This window comes from Podarcis raffonei, chromosome 8, assembly GCF_027172205.1.
Source record: "Podarcis raffonei isolate rPodRaf1 chromosome 8, rPodRaf1.pri, whole genome shotgun sequence".
Classification (NCBI taxonomy): Eukaryota; Metazoa; Chordata; class Lepidosauria; order Squamata; family Lacertidae; genus Podarcis; species Podarcis raffonei.
In genome coordinates, this window is record NC_070609.1 from 16,525,451 (window position 1) to 16,548,903 (window position 23,453).

At 42.1% G+C, this 23,453-nt stretch overlaps 3 protein-coding genes across 4 annotated transcripts; all 3 read left to right on the forward strand.

The window, feature by feature from the left end:
- Window positions 1–2,000: 2,000 nt before the first annotated feature.
- Window positions 2,001–3,572, forward strand: LOC128418466 (probable G-protein coupled receptor 33). The gene has a single exon (XM_053398168.1). The coding sequence runs from the start codon at window positions 2,168–2,170 to the stop codon at window positions 3,227–3,229; it is 1,062 nt and encodes a 353-aa protein (XP_053254143.1). The 5' UTR covers window positions 2,001–2,167; the 3' UTR covers window positions 3,230–3,572.
- A 6,137-nt stretch (window positions 3,573–9,709) lies between these two features.
- On the forward strand, window positions 9,710–15,067 carry LOC128418464 (probable G-protein coupled receptor 33). 2 transcript variants are annotated; one of them, XR_008331706.1, is made up of 2 exons: window positions 9,710–9,791; window positions 13,753–13,849. XR_008331706.1 is itself a non-coding variant. In XM_053398166.1 (2 exons), exons 1-2 carry the CDS (start codon window positions 10,587–10,589, stop codon window positions 14,830–14,832), a joined length of 1,119 nt encoding a protein of 372 aa, XP_053254141.1. In that variant the 3' UTR covers window positions 14,833–15,067. The 2 variants fall into 2 exon arrangements, 1 of the variants encoding a protein (XP_053254141.1); XM_053398166.1 differs by lacking the exon at window positions 9,710–9,791 and adding an exon at window positions 10,587–10,625 and having other exon boundaries at window positions 13,753–15,067.
- A 6,891-nt stretch (window positions 15,068–21,958) lies between these two features.
- Window positions 21,959–23,047, forward strand: LOC128419216 (probable G-protein coupled receptor 33). Its single transcript, XM_053399643.1, has one exon. It carries the CDS (start codon window positions 21,959–21,961, stop codon window positions 23,045–23,047), a length of 1,089 nt encoding a protein of 362 aa, XP_053255618.1.
- The last annotated feature ends 406 nt before the right edge of the window (window positions 23,048–23,453 follow it).

Here is a 23,453-nt window from a genome sequence, read left to right on the forward strand (position 1 = left end):
ATGGGGACATGTCTGATGATGTTCATTGTTGTGTCATTCTACAGCCCCCGTTATGAATGAAATTAAACATAATGTAGTTGAATCTCAAGTTGAAAAGTGTGGCGGGTTCTTATCCAAGAGATGTTTGCAGATGATGCAGACTTGACAGCGCACTCCGAAGAAGCCCTACTCATCAACCATTTTGCCCAAGCCTGCAGGGAGTTTTCATATAATTTAACAGAAAAACACACCAGATGGAGAGGAATTTCATTCCTCACAATTTACAGGCTTGTCCATTCACAGTGCTCCTCCTATCTGGCCTTCCATATTTCAGTGATGGGCAGATTGTGTCTCAATCATAATGTTTCCTCCACTAACTAGAATTTCCCCATATTGCAATCCATGCAGAATCACATTATGTTCACTCTTTGCAGTTCACCTCCCAGTGGTTGGTGGGTTTCCCCTCACAATCCAAATGGGTGGACAGTGTCTCTGTTTTCGAAGAATATTATCAGAAGAAAGCACATGGCTGTTCCTTGAAGTCAGAGGAGTGAAGGAGTTCATTCAGGAAACTAAGCATGACGCAATGCTAGTAGTTACAGAGAATTCATTTTTAAGATAAATCGGTGCTTCATATTTCACAACTTAAAGACATTGCACCCTACAATGCCTTTATCATTTCATCTTTGAAAGCAGAACAGGACAGCAGAAAGCTTTGAGAACCAGCCTTTTTAGAACAGCGGATTGATGCATCAGGTGAGTGAGGCATACTCAGCAGATAGAACAGTTTGTGGAGTGTTTGTGTGAACTTTTCTGCCTGTCCAGCACGCTTCCGCGGTGCAATAAATCTGCTTCCAGGCAGCTCTCCTAGACTCTGTTCCCAACTTGAGATGCAGAAAAGTGGAAGAGAGGACATCAGTGTTGCAGGTAATATGAGGGTCTGTTGGCTAGAGATCTGAATTGCAGGTGATTTAGCATTCTAGGATTTCATCCCTTGGGGGGGGAGAGAAACTTTGCTACAGGGATGGGAAACCCATGGCCCTCCAGATGTTGTGGGATGTTGTGAGATCCCGGCTCCCCCCATCAGGCCCAACCAGCATGACCAGTGCAATATCATACTGCTTTAAATAGCCATGGCTCCCCTCAAAGCATCCTGAGAAATGTTTGCTTAAGGTTGCTGAGAGTTGTTAGGAAAGCTCCCCTATATATGTAGGAGCAGGGCTCTTCAGGCCCCTTGTGGACCTCCAGGCATCTCTATCAGGCCCTTGGAACTCTCCCCAGGCCACCCCTCACTGGTCCTACTTCACACCTCAGGTATTTTTGCCTGGCTGGAATGTGTCCTTGAACTTTGCCACCCTTTGGTCTTCTTTGGATGGAAGGGCAGGATATAAGACCTCTTGCCTGCCTGCAAGGAGCATAGTGAAAGGCGTGTGAGTGTGTGTGCTTACTGCACAAAAGTATAATTAGCACCTGTCTTTCCATGCACTTGTGCCTTTGGCCCTGGCCACCACTCACATGGGTCTTGGAAAGTTGCCCAGGAGGGAATGCAGTCCTGAGGCTGAAAAGATTCCCACACCTCTGGTTTAAGGTGTCTTGAGACTATTGGTTGGTTCTAAAGAGCATCAAAATTACTATCTTATTTTGAGCTTAGAATGTGAAGTCCATTAGCTTAGAAGTGCAGTGGAACCAATTGTTTCTCCAGATATCTCCATGTTATGGCTTGGTCTCTCCCACAAATGTGAGACAACTCTGGCTGTTAATTATTTCAGATTTATTGCTAAAACAACAAACTAGGACAGAGCCTAGACTGAGCTCCTCCCCCTTCCCCAGCATGGAAGCCCCCACCTTCTCTTCCAGTATCTTTCACGCGTCTCAGCCACTTCTGAGATCCTACTAGATTTGGGAGAGAATGTTTTCTGCATTCCAACATCTGGCTCACTATCGGAGCTCTCACACAGCTGTCTGTCCCTCTGGTCCTGTTTTCCCCCTCCCCTTTGTTCAGAGCTCAGATTACAGCTGCTCTCCCCCTCCTCTCTGCTTTCCACTGCTAACTGTTCTCTCCCTGTCAGCATCTGAGCTTCGCTGACACCCCAGAAGTTCTCAGCCTCTTTGCATCTTATATTCTTTTCTTTCTTGCATTTCTTCTTCCCTTCATCTGCCTCTCTCCCCCATCTTCTTCCAGGATCTCATGGAAAAAGGCAACATGGCCAGACCAACAGAAATGAACCTCAGCCAAGCTGACCCAACAGATGAACCTCCCCTGTGTTGGGGCCTTGCTAGCATCATCTTGGTATCCTTCCTGGTGGGTGCAGCCATGAATGGGCACATCTTCTGGTTACTTTGTGTGAAGATGAAGAGGACAGTGAATACCATCTGGTTCCTCCACCTCACTCTGTCCTACTTGGTTTCTTGTTCCTGTCTGCCTTTTTTTGTTGTCCAGGATGTCCTCAATTTCCGCTGGGTCTTTGGCCCATTCTTGTGCAGGGCGGTCAACTTCTGCATCGCTGTAGGTATGCTCACCCCAGTCTTTTTGCTAACCATCATCAGCCTGGACCGCTACTTGATAACCTGCCATCCGGTCTGGTCCCGACAGAACCGCACAAAACCCCGAGCAAGGAGAGTGCTTGCAGGAGTATGGACCCTTTCCGTGGTCATGTCCATTCCCTATCTGGTTTCCTATGTGATTCAAGGTGACAAAAAAGAGGTTTGTGTGAAAAATTTTGCTTTCTTTATCATTGAGGATAAGGACAAAGCAGAGGCTCTGCACTACAAAATTGATTTGGCAGTCTTTGTGGTTCGGCTTCTGCTCACCTTCTTGTTCCCCTTCTTCATTATTGTGGGCTGCTATCATTGGATGTGTCAGGAAATAAAGAAGAAAAAACTGGCGAGGAAGGCTGGGAAGCCTTTCCAAGTCCTTGTGGTTTCTGTGGCATGCTTCTTCATCTTCAGGCTTCCGTTCTACCTCTATTATGCTCTCTCGCTGTTTCATAAAGACCCGAAAACAGTAGAAGTCCTACGGATCATTTTCAGCATTAGCCTCTGTTTGAATATCTGCCTCACCCCAATTCTCTATCTCTTCGTTGGGGAGAAATTCAAGCAGGTTTTCAGGACATCCACTGTTGTTTTGCTGAAGAAAGGTTTCATCATGCCGATAGAGGATACAAATGCTGGCGAAGAGTCCAGCCACCTGAATGATGGCAGCAGCATGCAGATGATGCCAGTTCAATGGAATAATCTAGCATCTCCATGAAGAAGCTGCCATAGAGAGAAAAGCAGCCGTTTCTATGAACAGTTATACCCCCGCCTCAATAATTACAATAGATTAGGAGTAGCAGTGAAGTGCCCTCCCTCTAGATATTGTTGGGCTGAAGGACTGAAAGGAGCTGGAACTCAGCAACAACAACTTGGATGCACCATGTTGGCTGCCGATAAAAGATGTGGTTGTCAATACACACTATTGCCCATACAGGCTAAGGCTGAAGGGCACTGCAGAGCAGCGACATCTTGAGGTTACAGACGTTGACTGTAGATTAAAGATGTGGGTGTTGACTCAGAAAACGCCTGTGCTTTGCTTTCCCATTTATTCAATAAAGGTAAACAAGCCCTAGTTGTTACACTGGGGTATTCCTGCTTTACACATATGTAGATTTTGTTGGCAGAGTAGCTAATTTGCAGCTAGGAAGCCCAATCCTGTGCAGGACTGACTCTTTTCTTGAAATTAAAGCATCTGATGGGAGGGTGTTCCACAGGGAGGGCACCACTACCACTGCCTGGTTCCCTGTAGCTTTACTTCTCACAGTGAGGGAACCGCCAGAAGGCCCTTGGTGCTGAACCTCAGCGTCTGGGCAGAACGATGGGGGTGGAGACGCTTCTTCAGGTATACTGGGCTGAGGCCGTTTAGGGATTTAAAGGTCAACACCAACACTTTGAATTGCGCTCGGAAACGTATTGGGAGCCAATGTAGGTCTTTCAAGACCGGTGTTATGCAGTCTCGGCGGGCGCCCCCAGTCACCAGTCTAGCTGCCACATTCTGGATTAGTTGTAGTTTCCGGGTCACCTTCAAAGGTAGCCCAATGTAGAACACATTGCAGTAGTCCAAGCGGGAGAGCATGCACCACTCTGGAGAGACAGACTTTGTAAGGGAGCAGGCCCTGCAGTCCTCACCACAGCTGATGGTCCTCATCACAGCCGATGTAGTTCCTTATGAGAGCTTTCCGCTTTTTCCTCCCAGCAGACTTCTGACTGGACTTCTGGAATTCACAGAAAAACATTAGCACTTGGCTCTATTGCGTTTCGAAAGAGAGTTATCTAACACTGTCTCTTCTTTGGTGTTCCTGGAGATGCAGCCATTACAAGTCACTTACACACAAAACAAAATGGAGAATGTAATAAGGTACCTCCCATGTGACTAAAGTTAACCAAACACACAAGAGTTACTTGGGAACATTTCAGAATTAAATGCACAGTAATGCATTTAAGCAATCCCAATTTCAGCAACTCAAATCTCTATACTTAAGAGTTTTGCATTCCTCTGCACATTCATTCATTGTTAAACTTTGTAGCACCTGCATTCATTATTGCTAAGAACAAGAGTTTATAAAGCAGGTATAGTTTTTCAGTGCTATACAATTATTATTTTTTAAGGCAGTCCTAATCGACAGGCTTAACAATCACAACACAAGAGAGGATGAGGAGGAAATTCTACTTCCACGCTACGGTAGGGATGAGTTAGCCATATCTGAAATCCCCCCCCCAAAGATGACTTAAGTGGTTTGTCTTGGGGAGGAGCTAGGGGTGGCATGGGTAAAGCCTTGGCCAATTGTCAATGGGGATGGCTTGGTTTATAAGCCTGCTCCTCCCCAACCTTTCCCCCCTTTTTCCTTTGGTGCCCTCCCTCCATCCTTCAACAGTATGGGCTCTATTAGGATGCGGTGGTGCTGTGGTGTAAACCACTGAGCCTTGGGCTTGCCGATTGGAAGGTCGGCGGTTTGAATCCCCATGACGGGGTGAGCTCCCATTGCTCGGTCCCAGCTCCTGCCAACCTAGCAGTTCGAAAGCATGTCAAAGTGCAAGTAGATAAATAGGTACAGCTCCAGCGGGAAGGTAAATGGTGTTTCCGTGCGCTGCTCTGGTTCGCCAGAAGCGGCTTAGTCATGACCCGGAAGCTGTCTGTGGACAAACGCTGGCTCCCTCAGCCTATAGAGCAAGATGAGCGCCGCAACCCCAGAGTCGTTTGCGAATGGACTCAACTCAGGGGTCCTTTACCTTACCTTTACCTTTTAAAGGGGTTGTGTAGGAATATTTTGGATAGCCCCCGATTGGCTTGGGACTCTTCATTTTTGCCTTCCTCATGGAATCACAGAATTGTAGAGCTGGAAGGGACCCCAAGGGTCATCTAGTCCAACCCCCTGCAATGCAGGAATCTCAGTGAAAGCATCCATGACAGATGGCCACCCTCATGTTGTAGGGATTATTATGTTTGGAGTGGCATTTTCATTTGGTTTAATCTGTCTTCTAGTCTGAGCTAGATCTTGTGGGGGAGATTCTTGTGGCTTTACAGGGTAACAACACTGTTTGCCACCCTACACCGCATTTGCTTTGTGTGTTGTTTGGGGTGCCCTATAGGTGGAATGTGCATGTCATGCTAAATGCTGAACAGGTGAGGTGACAACAGACATGTCTCGTTCACAGACCCAAGGCCCTGAGACCAGGGAGGAAGGCCTTGTTTTTTCCCCATCTTTGCTGTGGGGACACAAAACAAGTTAGTCACCCTGACCATTCTTTAAGGGAATTTAGGAGGTAGTCCAAGTAGAGAGGAGCAGCTGTTTTCATGGAGTTAGAATAGCAATTTGCACGATTTTTTTCTGCAGAGATCACAAGTGGTTTTCACACCACAGACATGAACGGGTATTTCTTACGCAGGTGCTGCTGCTGAGGGAGGAAATGCAGAACCAACATAGCAAGCTGCAGCCTTCAGTACATTTAATTTACTGATCTCAAAATCTGAAAAAAGGAAGGAAATAAGCAAAATACAATTAAAACCCCCATTAATATGAAGAATGAAGAATTTGAACCCATCACCAGGGAACATTGAATGCCCTGCTCAAGACATGTTGATATTTATAGAGATTGGTAAAGTCAGGTGTGAAACACAAGGTTTAGTTTAGTACAAAATGTGTTTATGTCCAAAGGTGTGAAATTAGTTATTGTGGTCTGAGATCATAAAAAAGGCTTAGAGAATTGCTCCTCTGGCTCATCTTCTCTGAATCAGCCTGAAAGAAGGACTCAGTACCTCCCTGGGAGAGTAAGTATCACATCTGGTGACTATAACCTGTCTTGGCTAAGAAAACTATTTTTTGTTTGTTTCGTATTTTAAAATAAATCCATTGCGTGGCATCCAACTAAGTTTTACTCAGAGTAGACTCATTGAACTTAATCATGCCCATTAACTTCAGTAGGTCTATTCCGATCATGCCCATTAATTTAAATGAGTCTATTCTGAGTATGACTATTTTTGAACTGTAATCGTAAGATTGCAAAGGGGGAAAGGTCCCAAAGGAGTTCATGTATCATATTCTGCGCCCTTCTGGGCTCAAGGCAGCATGGTAGAAGTGAAGGCAGTTTAGAAAGAATGGAAAAATGTTAAAGAGTATCTGGAAAAGTATTATAATAATAAATATCTCCTGGCAGAAATGGAATGATCCTTGTAAAGCTACAAATATAATGTTTTTTGGTATCTGAGGAAAACAAAGAAAGGAATACAATAATTTGGAACTGTGTGTGAAAAATTAGTAGAAATAATAACACAATGCGTCTAATCGGAAGTCAGATGTGTTTATTATATTTTGTTTTCTTCTCTCTCTCTCTCTCTCTCTTCTCTTTTTTGTACCTCTTTCTTTGGCCTTTTCTTCTCCGACCTGCTAAAAAGAAATAAAGAGATAAAACTTAAATATGAAAACTCGAGTAAGTTAAAAGTGATGTTTTGTAATTCTTCAACTATTGTTTATTTATTGTTAAAGTTGGTCAATTGTAATGAATTGATGTAATAGTTATTGTGCCCCCCCCCCGTTATTGTTGAACTCTAAATAAAATATTGTTTTATACAAAAAAGAAGAAGAAAGAAGTGAAGGCAGTGCTTATCCATTTCCTGGTTTTTGTTTTGTTTTTTACAATTTGGAAACTTGGGGGAGGGAGACATGATTGTGGGTACATGACTAAATTGAAGGACTGTTGCTCAGTGTTCAAGCATCTGCTTTGCAGGTAGAAGGTTCTATCCTCAGCACCTCCTAGTAGGATTGGGACTGTCTCCTTGTCTAAGACACTGGCAGTCAGTGTAGACCACTGGTGCTGCACACTCTGAGCATTCATTTTCTTTCTTTTTTGTAATGTAAGTATTTAGCTTTCCTAGAAAGGAAGTTATGAGACAAAATGTGCAGCTAACTTCTAAGCGATCTCTGTGAGTTCAGAGGAAGAAGAAGAGGAGGAGGAGGAGGAGTTCGGATTTGATATCCCGCTTTATCACTACCCAAACATAGCTGTCAACTTACAGATTTGAAATAAGGGATTTTAGTCAACCAGCTGAAATACAAAGTTAAAAGGGACCAGATAATTTTGGAGAGCAGCGCCAGTTTTTAGCCCTTCGTTTCCAGAGGTTGCTGCTCAAGACACCAGCTGATGAAACACTGCAATTAAATAACTACAAGCAGCAACCACTTTTCACGCAAAACGAAGTCCAAGCTACGAAGATGCTGCTGCAGTTCTGTATTTTTCTCTTGTGCTCCATCTGCAGCTCTCAGTTCCATCAGGCGGGGCGGGAGGAAGGGGGGAGGGGAATAGCGCCTGAAGTAAACCCGCAGATCAGACCATCTGTGCTAGTCTACCACTACAAATATATGGGAGAAGTGCTTGTGGTCCTTCCTCCACTTTCCCCCTCTATGGTTAGCCCTTGGAACAGGTCTTGGCGGGTAGGGGCTCCCAGGGGCTGAGGCTGGTGAGAGGAGGCCGGAGGGGGGCGGGCCGGGCAGCCAAGCAATACAGTTGGAGCCTCCATCCTCCCTGGCCGGCAGGGAGGGAGGGAGAGGAGCTGCTTCCTTTGAAACCCGGGAAATTTAAGGGACATATATCAATAAGGGACAGCAGCGGGACATGGCGCTGGGATAAGGGACTGTCCCTCCAAATAAGGGACGCTTGACAGCTATGTACCCGAAGGAGTCTCAAAGTGGCTAACAATCTCCTTTCCCTTCCTCCCCCACAACAAACACTCTGTGAGGTGAGTGAGGCTGAAAGACTTCAAAGAAGTGTGATTGGCCCAAGGAGGAGGGAATTGAACCCGGTTCACCAGATTATAAATCCACCGCTCCTAACCACTACACCACCACATGCTTTGACCACCTTGTATATTTTTCCTGGTACTGAGGAATGCTCCCTGTTGTTATTAGACAGCAACAGCATCAGTATATTTATGTGTGCTTGTGCCTACGCCCCATAGCAGCTATTTTGGGACTGGTGCCCTCAAGCATGTGTAGCAAATCTTTAGAAGTCTGCTATAAGGAACTGAAAACAAGGAAGTGCAGTTTGCAAAGAGTCTATTCGCACGGAGAATTCATGGGAAGTTCAGGTCTTGCGTTCCCACCACCCAACCCTCAACCTATACTAAAAATACATCACACTCTATTTCTTCGCATTTGTTTATATATATATATATATATATATATTATAAGATATTTATTAAGGTTTTAAGGATTTATATAAAATAGAAAAAACAAAAGAACAAACAGAAACAACAAAAATACATACAAAACACATACAACAACAAATATAATTTCAATCCCCTATATTCATAAAACTTACTTTCCCGACCTCCTCATACCTCCCCTCTCTGTATTCCAATCTCTAATTAGTTCAATTCAGCAAATCCTTCCCCTAATTTCTATATAGTTTTTGACCTTTCTTTTCTTAATTACATAATCATTACAGCTAAAAACCCCTTAATTTCAAAATCAACATCATTCTAACATTCAATAATTTTACAATGTTTCTTAAGATAGTCCTTAAATTTCTTCCAATCTTCTTCCGCCGTCTCTTTTCCCTGGTCTCGGATTCTGCCGGTCATTTCTGCCAGTCCCATATAATCTATTACCTTCATCTGCCATTCTTCCACGGTGGGTAGATCTTCTGTCTTCCAATACTTTGCGATGCGTATTCTTGCTGCTGTTGTAGCATACATAAAAAATGTTCTGTCCTTCTTTGACACCAATTGGCCGACCATACCCAGGAGAAAGGCCTCTGGTTTCTTCAAAAAGGTATATTTAAATACCTTTTTCATTTCATTATAAATCATTTCCCAGAAAGCCTTAATCCTTGGGCATGTCCACCAAAGGTGAAAGAATGTACCTTCAGTCTCTTTACATTTCCAACACTTATTATCAGGCAAGTGGTAAATTTTTGCGAGCTTGACTGGGGTCATGTACCACCTATAAATCATTTTCATAATATTTTCTTTTAAGGCATTACATGCTGTAAATTTTATACCAGTGGTCCACAACCGTTCCCAGTCCTCAAACATAATGTTATGACCAATATCTTGTGCCCACTTGATCATAGCTGATTTAACTGTTTCATCCTGTGTATTCCATTTCAACAGCAAGTTATACATTTTTGACAAGTTCTTAGTTTTGGATTCTAACAATTCTGTCTCCAATTTTGATTCTTCGCATTTGTTTATAGTTATCCACATGAGCCTGGAAAACAGAAGCAAATCATAGAACGCTTGGAGGACAGTCTTTTCTAGACAAGAGGATCAAAGGCACTAAGTGAGTGGGATGTTCCTCAAGGACTTGCTGTGGGGAGGTGGGAGGAAGAGAAGAGCTGGTCAGAAGCCAACTGGCTATGGCTCTATTCGTCACTGTAGACAGGTAAGGTCTCATGCTGGAGAAAAGAGGGGATGGCAAGGATCCATGTCAGGGGTGACAAAGTGATTGGACCTCTCAGAAGAGAGTTCTTCCAGCATCACCCCCCCCCCAGTCCTCACAAGAATTGTTGTGTTTTTATGCAATCTCTTATCACTCAGGGACACGGGTGGAGCTGTGGGTTAAACCACAGAGCCTAGGACTTGCTGATCAGAAGGTCGGTGGTTCAAATCCCCGTGATGGAGTGAGCTCCCGTTGCTCGGTCCCTGCTCCTGCCCACCTAGCAGTTCGAAAGCACGTCAAAGTGCAAGTAGATAAATAGGTACCACTCCGGCAGGAAGGTAAAAGGCGTTTCTGTGCACTGCTCTGGTTCGCCAGAAGTGGCTTAGTCATGCTGGCCACATGACCCGGAAGCTGTATGCCGGCTCCCTGGGCCAATAAAGCGAGATGAGCGCCTCAACCCCAGAGTCGGCCACAACTGGACCTAATAGTCAGGGGTCGCTTTACCTTTACCTATCACTCAGGGAAGTGGAGCAGGCATGACAGATTCTGGATAATTTGCTAAAAGGAAATGAGAATCAGGAAGTGGGTTTTACAGAAAATCTATTTCGTGAAGTGGTTTAATTTGCACCCACACTGAAATACCCCGTATTCTCTAAGCATCCCTCCCCCCCCCCCCGATTTGTCCTGACAGTTCGGATGATAACCACTTCTAGAAAAGAAGATCAAAGGTATCAAGTGAGTGGAGCTCTCAGGCTAGGTACAATGGAGAAGGGATAGTTGGATAGCAATAGCCCCCAGTTCAGCCTGAGGTGGGGGAAGATGGGAATCAGAATGCCAAAATTCTGGGCCATGGAAGTTCTACTGCTTGGATGAGCTCTGGATGATTGGAGATTCAGCAGTCTGGGGTTTTAGAGGCTACATCAGGCAATGCAAGCACCAGGTATGGCTGAATCACAACTCCCATCACCTCGATCATTGGCCATGGTGGCTGGGGCTGATGGGAGTTGGAGTTCCACAACATCTGGGGTACTGAATCCGCAGCCTGTTGTGGTGGACAAAAGACTGCATTGCTGTAATTTGTTGTTGAGCAAGGATATTATGTGTTGTGGGGTGGGGGAGGAAGCATGGAAAATTGAGAGCCAGCTAAAATCGAGTGAGGTCTTTGGAGATAAAAAATAGAGAGGAGAGAATTGGAAATTCATCTACTGCTGTTCTATCTACACCTGTCCACATTGAGGGACCCAATGTATCTTTGAATAGGCTACCATGTACTGGAGACAAACACAGGGAAGGGTTGCAGCCTTTGTGTCTTGCTTATGGGTACAGATTGAGAAGAAATTTTATTCTCCAGCAAAACTAGCAAAAATGTATAAAAATAGATCACCCATTTGCTGGAGATTTAAAAAAGAAATGGGGTCTTCCTTGCGCATGTGGTGGAATTGTGTAGTCATTCGAGAATTCTGGAATAACATCTATGATGAAGTTAAAAAAATATTTAAATTCCATTTCAAAAAGAGACCAGAAGCCTTCCTTCTAGGCATATTGGCAATAGAAATAAGAAAAAAACATGAGACCATTGTTCATGGATGCCACAACAGCAGCCAGAATATTAGTGGCAAGAAACTGGAAGAACAAAACAATCCCTACAATAGCAGAGTGGCAAGCCCTAATGATTGAATACCTCCAGCTGGCAAAGATGACAGGAAGAGTAAGAAGTCATCCGAAACAGAGAGTCTATAAGGAATGGAGAATATTTAAAGAATATTTTAAAAACTATTGTATGAACAAGAATCTCTTGGCAGAATTAGAGTGATTCTTGTAAAATAAAAATTGTAAATGACATTCTGTGTGGACATATGAAGATAAACTAGCGTAATACGAGACTGTGCGGTACAAAGGAAAGAATAGATATAGTAAATGAGAATATTTGGAAGTCTTTTTTAGTTCATTTCTAGAAACCTTTTCTGTTCTTTTTGTGAGTTTGTATTTATACGAATTTAAGTGTTAATATGTTACTGTATTTATGTAGAAGAAATATATAATGTCTTATATCTCTTTGTCCCTTTTCTTTCTTCTCTTTCTTTTTTCTGTTTCTGTACTAAACGTTGTTATGTATTTATGCTTTTAATCTAAACCAATAAAGATTATTGAGAAGAAATTTTATTCATTTCCCATTTAAAGAAAAAACAAACAAAAGTAATTTGCACTTTCCAAAAAGATACGTGAACTGAAATTCAGCCATCCTTTGAAATTTCCACTGCTCTGAATTTTGTGATGCCGTTCTGGAGCCAAGAAATGTGAATAAAAATCCACAGACCAGTGTGAAATGTGCATGCAAATGCCTGAATCAGGGAGATGACAAACATTATAACGGGGAACAATGGTTTGCAACAATTCGTATATTAGGGGAAACTGCATGCAAAAATTGGTATGTTAGGTGAAATTTGTATAAAATGAAGATGATTTTTCATAAAGGCTTTCTTTCTTTTTTGAGTTGCAGACTAATATGGTAATGTGGGGAACTGAATTTAGGATTGCAAAAATGAGAAAAAATGAAACTGACATACTAACACCCTCACTTGTGGGTAACAACACGCATTCTTAAACTTAAGGCATGCAATAACCAAGGCGGGTGAAATCTTTCAGTTTCTGTTTATCTCATTTTCTTATTTTTCCAGTCTTAATGCTTTACATTTCTGCATCACTTTGCAATTGTTATTGCAAATACTTTTAAAAACATTCTTCATGAAAATTGATCATTATTTTAGTGTGAATTTCTCCTGATAAATTCATCTCTGTACACAGTTTTGCCTAATGTACATTTTAAGCATTTTTTCCCCTTGATCAGAACTATAACGTCCAGATAAAGGGAAGTAATAGTATCACTCTATTCTGCCTTGGTCATACCATATCTGGAGTATTGTGTCCAGCTCTGTGCATCACAATTTAAGAAGGAAATTGAAAAGCTGGAACGTGTACAAAGGAGGGTGACCAAGATGATCAAGGGTCTAGAAACCAACGCTTACGGAGAATGACTTAGAGAGCTGAGTATGTTTAGCTTGGAAAAGAGGAGACAGAAAGGAAAGATGATAGCCATCTTCAAGTATCTAAAGGGCCATCATATGGAAGCTGGAGCAAGCTTGTTTTCTCCTGTTCTGGAGGTTGGAACCAAACCAATGGCTTCAAGTTAAAAGAAAGGAGATTCCGACTAAACATCAGGAGAACTTTATGACAGCAAGTGCTGTTTGATTGTGGATCGGTCTCCCTTGGGAGGTTGTGAACTCTTCTTCACTGGAGGCTTTTAAGCAGAGGTTGGATGGCCATTTGTCTTGGGTGCTTTAGTTGATATCCTTGCATTTCAGAGGGTTGGACTACATGACCCTTGGAGTCCATTCCAACTTTAAAACTATATGATTCTATGATAAAGCAGGCAGCAGGTCTTCTAGAACTCATAGCCAAGATGGTCTCGATCAATTTTTTTCTCCTATCCCTATTCCTCCAAATGTAACATTGCTTGTCATCATGAACATTTCTGTTTTTAGCTCCTCCTGGGAGACCTTGTGGTTCTCGATTCAATTTTTAAAAGCTATGCAACAGTTGGAGAAAATGAGTTGGAACACAAGAGGACTAATGTCGTTATATTTCTCTTTTTGTGGGCTGCCTGTTTCCACCCCAAAAAATTACCCACCTGACTAGTTAATTTAATTTCCAGCTGTCTACATGTTATGTCCAACATTGTAATCCTAGGGCATAATGTTTTCAATTTCCATATCAACAAAAAACTATTAAAGATGTTTCTTCTTGTTGCCTTGTTCCCTTCCTCTGCTATTAACTCAGTCTACTGCTTTCTATCTTCCTCCAGGGCTTCATGGAAACAACCACAGTGGCCTTCATCTTGGAGAATGCATCAACAGTACGAACAAATGCCAACCATTCCTTGGTATCCATAAGGCCCATGAACTTAACCATCGCCTGCTTTATCTCATTGTCTTTCCTGGTGGGGACAGCTGTGAATGGGCTCTTTCTCTGGGTGCTGGGTGTGAAGATGAAGAGATCAGTGAACACCCTCTGGTTCCTCCACCTGATTCTCACCTACTTAATCACCTCTGGGAACATGCCATTCTATGTTGCCTACATTCTTCTTGGTTTCCACTGGGCCTTTGGCACAGTTACCTGCAAGGTCATGAACTCGTTGGGTTCTCTGGGGATGTTCAACACTGTCTTTCTTCTCACCATTGTCAATCTGGACCGCTACCTCCTCACCTGCCACCCCATCTGGTCCCAGCATAACCGCACAATCTCTCGAGCACACAGACTGGTCATAGGAGTTTGGCTTGTGTCCTTAGCCCTGAGTGCCCCTTACTTAGCTTTCAGGGAAACACGAGAGGTAGAGAATGGCAGGCTTGTGTGTGACAATAACTATGCTTTTTCAAATGACTGGGATGATGAGAAGACGAAAGACCTAAGGTATCGTGTTCATTTTGCTTTCTTTGTGACTCGGTTTCTCCTGGCCTTCCTGGTTCCCTTCCTGATCATCATGGGCTGCTCTTATTGTATAGGCCAGGAAATGAAGAAGAAAAGGTTGGTGAGGAGAACTAAGAAACCTTTCCGAATCCTTGTGGCTTCTGTGGCATCATTCTTCATCTCCTGGCTTCCTTATCACCTCTACCAGGCTTCAGTGCTCCTTGAGGGATCTGGAATGGTGGGAAATGTACTGAAGCCAATCTTCATCACTGGAGTCTGTTTCAATTTTTGTTTCACACCCATCCTCTACATCTTCGTTGGGGAGAAATTCCAGCAGGTCTTTAAGACATCGATTCTTGCTCTAGCTCAGAAAGCTTTTCTAGATGAACCCATCACATCTGCCTACAATATAAATTTGACAGAAGGGGTGGGAAAGGAAACCGTTGACAGGAACAGCTTGGTGCTCACGGTGACTTAAGACAGTAATCTGCCCAGATTCCTGAGGAAGTAACCTTGGGGCTCTACAGACTCTTCCCAGTCTTCTCCCTCTTCTCCCTGTGACCGCTCAACATTGTCCCACCACCAATCCCTGGACTCTGAACCTTCTTCCCTTGGGGGTTCCCCAGCTGATTCCTGCCACCATTCCTTTGCAGCCAATCAGTCCATGACGTTTGGCTATACTCAAACATATTTCATATCAGCATCAATTTCATCTGGACCCCTGTTTGAACATTTGGATGACTTATATCAAGTTTTTCCTTTAATTTAGGATCCATGCACTGATTGTGGATTACTATCATTATTAGCATTATTTGTGTATTATTTTTCTTTCTAGTTTTCATTTAATTTTATTCTTCCCCTTTCTCTCCCCCCCTTATTCCTTCTTTTTGTTAAATTTCAAAAAATAAAAAAAAATCAAGTTAAAAATTATGGGATGCTCTCCCCGCAGTAAAACGCATCTGTCTCTCTCATTATTAATTTTCAGGAGGAATTTTAAAATGTTCCTGTTCAGCCATGCATTTGATGTCTGAAACATACTGTGCCTTCCTGCCATCTTTGAAATTATAAACTGTTAGATAAAAGGGCTGTTAATGTTTTCATTGCTTTAAATATTTTTTTAAACATTTTAAAAATCGTATTATTTTATTACTTTGGTGTTTGCCACCCTGGGCTCTTTTGAAGGAAGAGCAGGATAGAAATTACATACAGAAATAAACACATACATGATAGTGAACTTCAGTGTTGTTTTTGTGCTTCTGGGATTTGTTAAACAGGCTGGATACCGTTAATGTGCCTGCTTGTCCACCAGGTTTCTTGTACACACAGCAACCCAGGTCATAAGGGGGGCCGGTGTGTGTGTGTGTGTGTGTGTGTTGCCATGATTTTTAGGAAGTCACTAGTTTACACTGGGCGTCCTATTGGGAAGACCCAGTTGTCTGAGTGCATGTTCTGGAAGTTGGGCAATAGGGGCAGTACAGGATTCCTTCTAGTGTACTGACCTCCCTGCCAAGGATTTCTTGCCTGAGCAGGCACTGAAATTTGTGGGCGCCCGTGTACCTGTAAAAAAATCAAAAGCTTCTGGAACACAGTGTATGACAAGCTTAAAAAAATGTTTAAGTATAACTTTATGAAAAATACAGAAGCTTTTCTACTATGGATAACGGACACAGGTATAGCAAGAGAAGATCAGAAAATATTCCTCTATGTCACAGGAGCAGCAAGGATCCTAACTGCTAAAAACTGGAAAAAAGAAACTGTGCCAACAAAAAAGGATTGGCAAGATAAACTGTTAGAGTATATTGAACTGGCTAGATTAACAGAGGCAATCAGAGATCACACTAGACAAGAGTTTCAAAAAGCATGGGGGAAATGCAGAGAATACTTCACAAAACAGTGCCCTAAAATACATACCTGGACTTGTTTCGATTAATTTCTTCAGGAGACTTTGTGGATATTTAAGTTATAATTAGAAAAATCTTAATAATTATTCATAAAGGAAACAGTTTATAAGAAGTAATTAAGGAGGCCAGATACAGGATAAAGGAAGTCTTTTTTTGGTTGTTTGTATTGTTGTATGTTATGCTCACTGTATGTTATGTTCATGTTTAATGAGGGTGGATTTGTGTATTGGGTGGGGGGGTTGTGTTATGTTGTAAATAAAATTCCAATAAAAATTCAAATTCAAAAATGAAATTTGTGGGTGCCCATCCCTTTCATGGGGAGTTTTGCGGGTGCTGGGGCACACAGGCCCCAGGGAGTTGGCACCTATGCTTCTTGTTACCAGTCCCATTGCATTTCCAGTCCTTGCCTTCTCTCTTCATGTAGCATTACCGCTCTCTGATCTTCAGATGAAGGGCGAGGTACAATTTTAAGTAATAATAATATTAATAATAATAAATACTACCAACTAACTTCTCATTGTCCCTGAACAAGGTTCCTTTAACACATGCATGTCAGCCAGGAATCTAACAGATGCATCTTTTCCAGCATGGAGATGCATTATTTGTGAAAGATGCACTTGATCAATATCTCTTTGTCATTCATATGCTAAAGGAATAGATCCACTATTAGGAGGAAAGGTGGCCTTCACCCTAAAGCTCAGTAGTTGTGTCTGCCCTGTTGAACGCCCTTCCATCAAATGTCAAGGAAAATAAACACCTTTCTGACTTTTAGAAGACATCTGAAGGCAGCCCTGATTAGGGAAGTTTTTAATGTTTGATGTCTTACTGTGTTTTAATTTGTTGCAAGCCACCCAGAGCGGCTGGGGCAACACAGTCAGCTGGGCAGCATGTGAATAATAAATTTGTTGTTGTTGTTGTTGTTAAATCTAGGTGTACTTACCATATAAACAGGACAGTGAGTCCCTCTGTCTTTTTGGCTTCTTCTCATAGATTGGTATTTCACAGGACATCGCTAGAATATATTAATATAAATAGGAAAGATATAAGCATAACTTACAGGAAATGACATCTGTAAAACATGCCACAATCAAGACAAGAGCTCATGTGGCTTCAGTGACAGTTGCACAGATGGAAAATATTACACGACTTGCCTGTCTATATATTGCATGCAACATTCTGTGTTCTATGGAGTCTATTACCCCAGCTGTTTTTTTACACTGGTCGTATATGATCATATAAATATATCTGATGTGATCCTGCTGCTGCCAACCTTTGGTGATGACAGTGTAATGATGGGAAAATTTCAGGTTCCCACTTTCCCAATCTTACAATTAGTTACCCACTTTTCAACATCAGATTGTGGGTTGTTGTTGTTATTCTGAATGCACTTTACTCTGAATGCCTCCTAAGGAACACATTTGTGTGCAATTCACATTTTTGCCAAGCGATGCTCCCTAATATAATACATTTTGTATGTTATTTTCACTAATATATTAAATCTTATGCACATTCTACCCTGTTATATGTAGTTTTTGGACACATAGCTTGGTCAGAGGAATGCATTGTAAAATGGTGAGACGTGTGAATTTTGCAGGATAGCTGTGCTTCAGTTCACATATTGTTTCAGAAAGTGAGAATTAGGTAAGTTTGCCTTTAAATGCAGACTGGATTGTATTTCTCTCCCATCCCCACTCCACTCTCTTCCTGCATTCATATCATTTGAAACTAAAGAATTCAATATTTTAAGTTCTGAATGGTCTGTGTTTGTTTGTGTGTAACATTTGACAGCTCCTAAGTTATGGAAGGAATTATTGGATTGAATTATTATCTTAACTGTTGCTGATAAATGCTTAATGGATTTAGGTAAGGTAGAAGTTCAGAAACTTAGAGAGGTATAGAACAGGGAATGATAAAGTATTATACAACCAGTTCTACTTAGCTGACTGCAGCTTCTGGAAACTTGTCACCAGGGGCTTATGAACAGGACTCATAAGCACTTACCTGAGAGCAAGAACTGTTGAATTCAGTAGTACTTCCAAGCATAGGAGCCAACTCCTAGGGGCTGTGGGGACTTCAGTCCCCCAAGAAAATATTTGAGGGGGCTGCCCCTCCCAGCTGTACTTTGGAGAAAACACTATTGTGCTCAGTGAGACCTACAACTGATGAGACGGGCATTCCAGGCTTTCGCTATGAGAAGAGAATAGTGAAAGTGAAAGTGACAGAAAAAAGGCTAGAACTTAAAATTAGGGGAAAGAGAAGTGAGGAGGAAGGAGGTTGATACGGCCACCCTATCCCAAAGGCTCAGAGGCAGACAGGGGCTTCAGCAGAGAGCCAGGCATCTTTGCAGTCTCAGATGTGGTTCTGTTGGGTAACTATATTTTAAGCCTTTAAAACCTTTCTATATTCTGAAAAAGTATCTTCTTTCATCACTTTTGTTGCCATTCTTGATGGTGAGGGAACTGTCCACTTGTTCCAAGTCCCCTGAAAGATGGAAGTGATCATGAGCAAAGGGTGATATCCCTTCCTTCCCATGGTTATTGGCCACTGGAAGACTGAAGGAAGTGCAGCTGCCTTTGGTATATCCAGTGCTTTTTTTCTGGGGGTACGCATACCCCTAAACATTTTGTGAATCTTTGTACTTTTGTCCATTTACTGTATTTATTTCCCCCAAATTGAAATATAAAATGGTGGTTTTCTTGAGTCAAGGGGCATTATATGAAGTATGGGAGAGGAGTAAAAAATCAGTAGTGACCAAAACACCATGGTGGCTGTCACCGATGGAATCTATGACGGTTCATAGGAAAAATGTGAACAGCGATTGGTTAACATACAAGGATTTAGTAGAGGAAATAAGTAGTGATCCGAAAATAAAGGACCTAAGAGAACTGAAACAGAAGGGAATAACCTGGTGGGAGTATTATCAACTAAAAGTCACCATTGAAAAGGATAAAAGAACCAAAGGATTTGACAAAAACAATCCTATCTGGAGAAGGATATATTATATGATAATCAAAATACACTTTCAGAAATGTACAAACTATTTTTGAATTGGCAAAGAAAGGAGGAGGATATCAAATAAATTACAGTGAAATGGGAGAGGGACCTGGGACATACAATCAAACCCAATATTTGGAATGAATTATGGACTAAAAATATAAAATTCATGGCTTGCTTCCTTATAAGGGAAAATCTTATGAAAATGTACTATAGATGGTACTTGACCCCTGTAAAACTAGCAAAAATAAATAAATCATATAATAACAAGTGCTGGAGATGTAAGGAACAAATAGGAACATACTACCATATGTGGTGGTCCTGTCTAGAGATACAAAGATTTTGGAATATGATTTATGAAGAGATAAAGAGATTGATAAAAACTACATTTAGCAAGAAACTGGAAGAATTTTTACTAGGAATGGTTTCAGATAACATTACCAAAAATAAAACCAGGTTATTTATGTATGCGACGTCAGCAGCAAGGGTTATAGTGGCAAAACAGTGGAAAGATAAAAATACACCCACTAAAGATGAATGGGTAGTCAAATTGTGCGAGTACTTGGAGCTCGCGAAGCTGACAGATGCAATAAAAGATAAACCTAAAAAGATGGTGAAAGAAGAATGGGAATGTTTAAATAATTATCTAGGGGATAAGGGCTCATCAAGAAAGACCTGGTTATGTTTAGAATGATACCGCATATAGGGAAATGTTCCCTGATACCAAGATGAGGGATTCTATGGAATGCAGATAGAGAGAATTGATAAGAATAATGATCTGTTATGACCTTGAAGGAAGTGTACAATAGATGAGCCTTCTTGTGTTTTGGCTCATCTTCGTCTTTTTTTTCTTTTTTCCCTCCCCCCATTTCTTTCCTCCCCCCCTTCCTCCTCCTCCTTTTCTTTTTTCTTTCCCATAATGGCTTATGTTCTATGCCATGTACTTTGATATTTTTTGTAGTTTTTTTAGCTTTTTCATTATTATTAAGGAATTTTCTTTTGTAATTTTGGTTGTCTATATTTATCTGTCACGAAGAGTCGGACACAACTAAATGACTAAACAACAAATATTTATCTGTATTTGTTTAAAGCAAAATAAAAGTATTTTAAAAAAAGAAGTATTAAAACAAAAGAATTATGCTTTCTTTGAGACTAGGATGATATATAGACAAAGGCCTAAGTTATCATGTTCATTTGGCTGTCATTTGGTTTCTCCTGGCTTTCCTGGTTCCTTTCATAATAATCACGGGCTGCTCTTATCAGGTAGGTCAGAAAAGGAAGAGGAAAAGTTGGTGAGGGCTGGAAAGCCTATCAGATTCCTTGTCACTTCTGTGGCATCATTCTTGATCTCCTGGTTCCGTACCTCCTCTTTATAGCCAGAAATTGGCAGAGAAGCTAGGAAGGTGTTGGAAAAGCTGCTTCATGGGACTCTGATGCAAGAGAAGTGATGCAGTGCATTTGCTGCCTGATACTTCACTCTTTGCTTTCCTTCATTATCCTCTGCTTGTATATTTCCAAATATAGTCCATGTCACAAAGGCATGATAATGAGGTGAGATATTATCTGGACCTAAAACCATCCCATTTCCCCCCAAAAAATTTGAAATAGAAACCACCCCACATCCTTTTTTAAAACTGAAGTGAAACCACCCACTTCATTTGCCCACTGGAGCAGTGAATGCAAATGATATTTCAGCTACAGGGACTTGAGGCTGCAATTCTTCAGAAAGCCGAAAGCAAGCAAACAAAGCCAAAAACTAAAATAACGAAACAAAAAATGGCAGTAAACCTTGTTGCAGACAGTGAAATTTACTTCTGAGTCAACATGCTGAGGGTGTTACTCTAAAACAGGCAGCGTTGCCAATGGAACTCGCTAACAATATATAATTCATGGGCACTCTGTTCCCAAAAACTGAGAAGAAGGAAATGGGTTATACAGCGAACCCACTTGCAGAAATAATTTGTGTGACTCACAAGTCTTTCAGTTCTCATAAATATGCTGTGCCCTTGGAGGACTTCTTCAGTTCTGAATGCTGAAATGAACAGTGGAACGCGTTGAGGACAACTATTCTAGACAAGCAGATCAAGTGAGTGGACATGCTCGAAGACTGGGTGGCAGGGTGGGTGGGGAAGAGAAGGAAAGTTTAAAATCTTTAAAATTGATTGTCTTTGTAGTTATGGAAAATGAAGTCTTCAGTTGGAAAAGGGTGGGTTTTGGAACACAAGTGATTGGCAACACAAGGCTCTCCAGATGTTGGTGAGCTATAGTTCCCATCATCTCTGTTCATTGGTTTTGCTGGCTGAGACTGATGGATGGAAGCTAGAGTCGAGCAACATCTGGAAGTCCACAGGACCTTCATGAGGACTTGGGTCAGAGTTCTAAACTGAATGAGATTCAGCAATCTTAGTTTCCAGCTGTTGGTGGGAAATGGGTTTGAGCAGGGAAGCTATAAATTAGGTCTGAACTCCAAACCTGATATCCGTCCTAGTGAAACCATATTAATGTATGTGGTTGCTGATGTTGTTTCTTTGAAGCTTAGAATGCTAAGTTGCTTAGTTTTGAAATTTGCTTACTCAGAGTGCATAAGCCTGACTGGATAGACACATTTTCCCATTTCCAGTGTTCTGATCTGTCCCCCAACCTCCCCATGTTCCCTCTAACTTTCACCTGCCTCCATCTCAAATCTCTTCCTTCTTCTTCCAGGGCACTATGGAGAAAAATAACACAACTATCAGCTTGCAGAATTCCAGCAACACAGAGATGGATGTAAGCCACCTTCCAGCAGACACAAATCTGGTTGTTGCCATCCTTATCTTCACATGCTTCTTGGTGGGGATAACTGTGAATGGGCTCTTCCTCTGGGTGCTGGGGATGAAGATGAAGAGAACTGTGAATACTATGTGGTTCCTCCACCTGATCCTCACCTACTTAGTCTCCAGCTCACTCATGCCTTTCTTTGCTGTCTTTGTCCTCCTCAATTTTGACTGGATCTTTGGCCCAATCATGTGCAAGATCTTACTCTTCTCCTTCTCTCTGGGGATGTTCAGTACAGTCTTTCTACTCACCACCATCAGCCTAGACCGCTACCTCTTCACCTGCTATCCTGTCTGGTCCCAGCGTAACCGCAGAATACCTTTGGCACGGAAGGTAATTGCAGGAGTCTGGCTTGCTTCCCTAGCTCTGAGCACTCCAAACCTGGCTTTTCTGGAGACTCAAGAAGAGGAGGGGAAGATGAAGTGCAGCTATTCTTTTATTTTCTCCCCAAATCAAGATGATTTCCACGTTCATCTGGCTTTCTTCTTGGTTCGTTTTCTGCTGGCTTTCCTGCTTCCATTCCTCATCATCATGACATGCTACTGTCGGATTGGTTTTGAAATGAAGAAAAAAAGTTTAGCGAGGACAGGGAAGATTTCCAAAGTCCTGGTGGCTGCCGTAGCTTCATTCTTCATTGGCTGGTTCCCCTACCATCTCTACCATGCTTCACAGCTGTTTAAGGAAGTACCCAAAGCAACAACACAGGTTCTATGGGATACTGCAGCCACCGGAGTTTGTTTCAATATCTGTTTCACCCCGATTCTGTACCTGTTTGTTGGGGAGAAATTCCAGGAGGTCTTCAAGACATCAATTTTTACAGCGTTTAGTAAAGCTTTTGTGGACGATCCCACCAGTCTAGAGGACAATATCCACACTGGCAAGAGGGCTGACCAGAACCATTCAGAGAGCTCAATGGGAAAAACATCTGTTTTGCAGGCAGAGAGTCCCACGTTCAAACCCCAGCATCACCAGGTAAATCTGTGAGAGACCAGTGTTAGAAATCTTGGCGGTCTACTGCCAGACCATGCACTGGACTTCATGGACTAACTTTCCATAGGGCAGCTTCCTATAGAGAAAGACTGTAGCTTGATTGTATATCACAAATGTTGCATGCAAAAATATCAAAGCTTCAGTCCCTAGCCTCTCCAGCTTGCGCTGTGAGATACCATACTTTTGTCTGGATCCTTAAAGAGCCATTGCCCAGCAATGTAGACTCTGACTAACGGTCCAGCAGTAAGGCAGCTTCTTATATATGGGGAAAGTACCCAAAACCTGAAAGTGATTTAGGGGAGCAATCTAACATATCCCTGAAGCATCTGCTTTGGACACAAAAAGAAAGAATTGGGGAGGGGGTCTTCAGTCTCAGTTAACATGTAATCCTATATCTGCC

Excerpts from the sequence above, each read along its gene's own strand:
- LOC128418464 (XM_053398166.1), top strand. The coding sequence starts at position 10,587 with ATGATAACCACTTCTAGAAAAGAAGATCAAAGGTATCAA. Across the intron at positions 10,626-13,752 it reads AAGAAGATCAAAGGTATCAA|GGCTTCATGGAAACAACCAC; the intron begins GTGAGTGGAGCT and ends ATCTTCCTCCAG.
- LOC128419216 (XM_053399643.1), top strand. The coding sequence starts at position 21,959 with ATGGAGAAAAATAACACAACTATCAGCTTGCAGAATTCCAGCAACACA.
- LOC128418466 (XM_053398168.1), top strand. The coding sequence starts at position 2,168 with ATGGAAAAAGGCAACATGGCCAGACCAACAGAAATGAACCTCAGCCAA.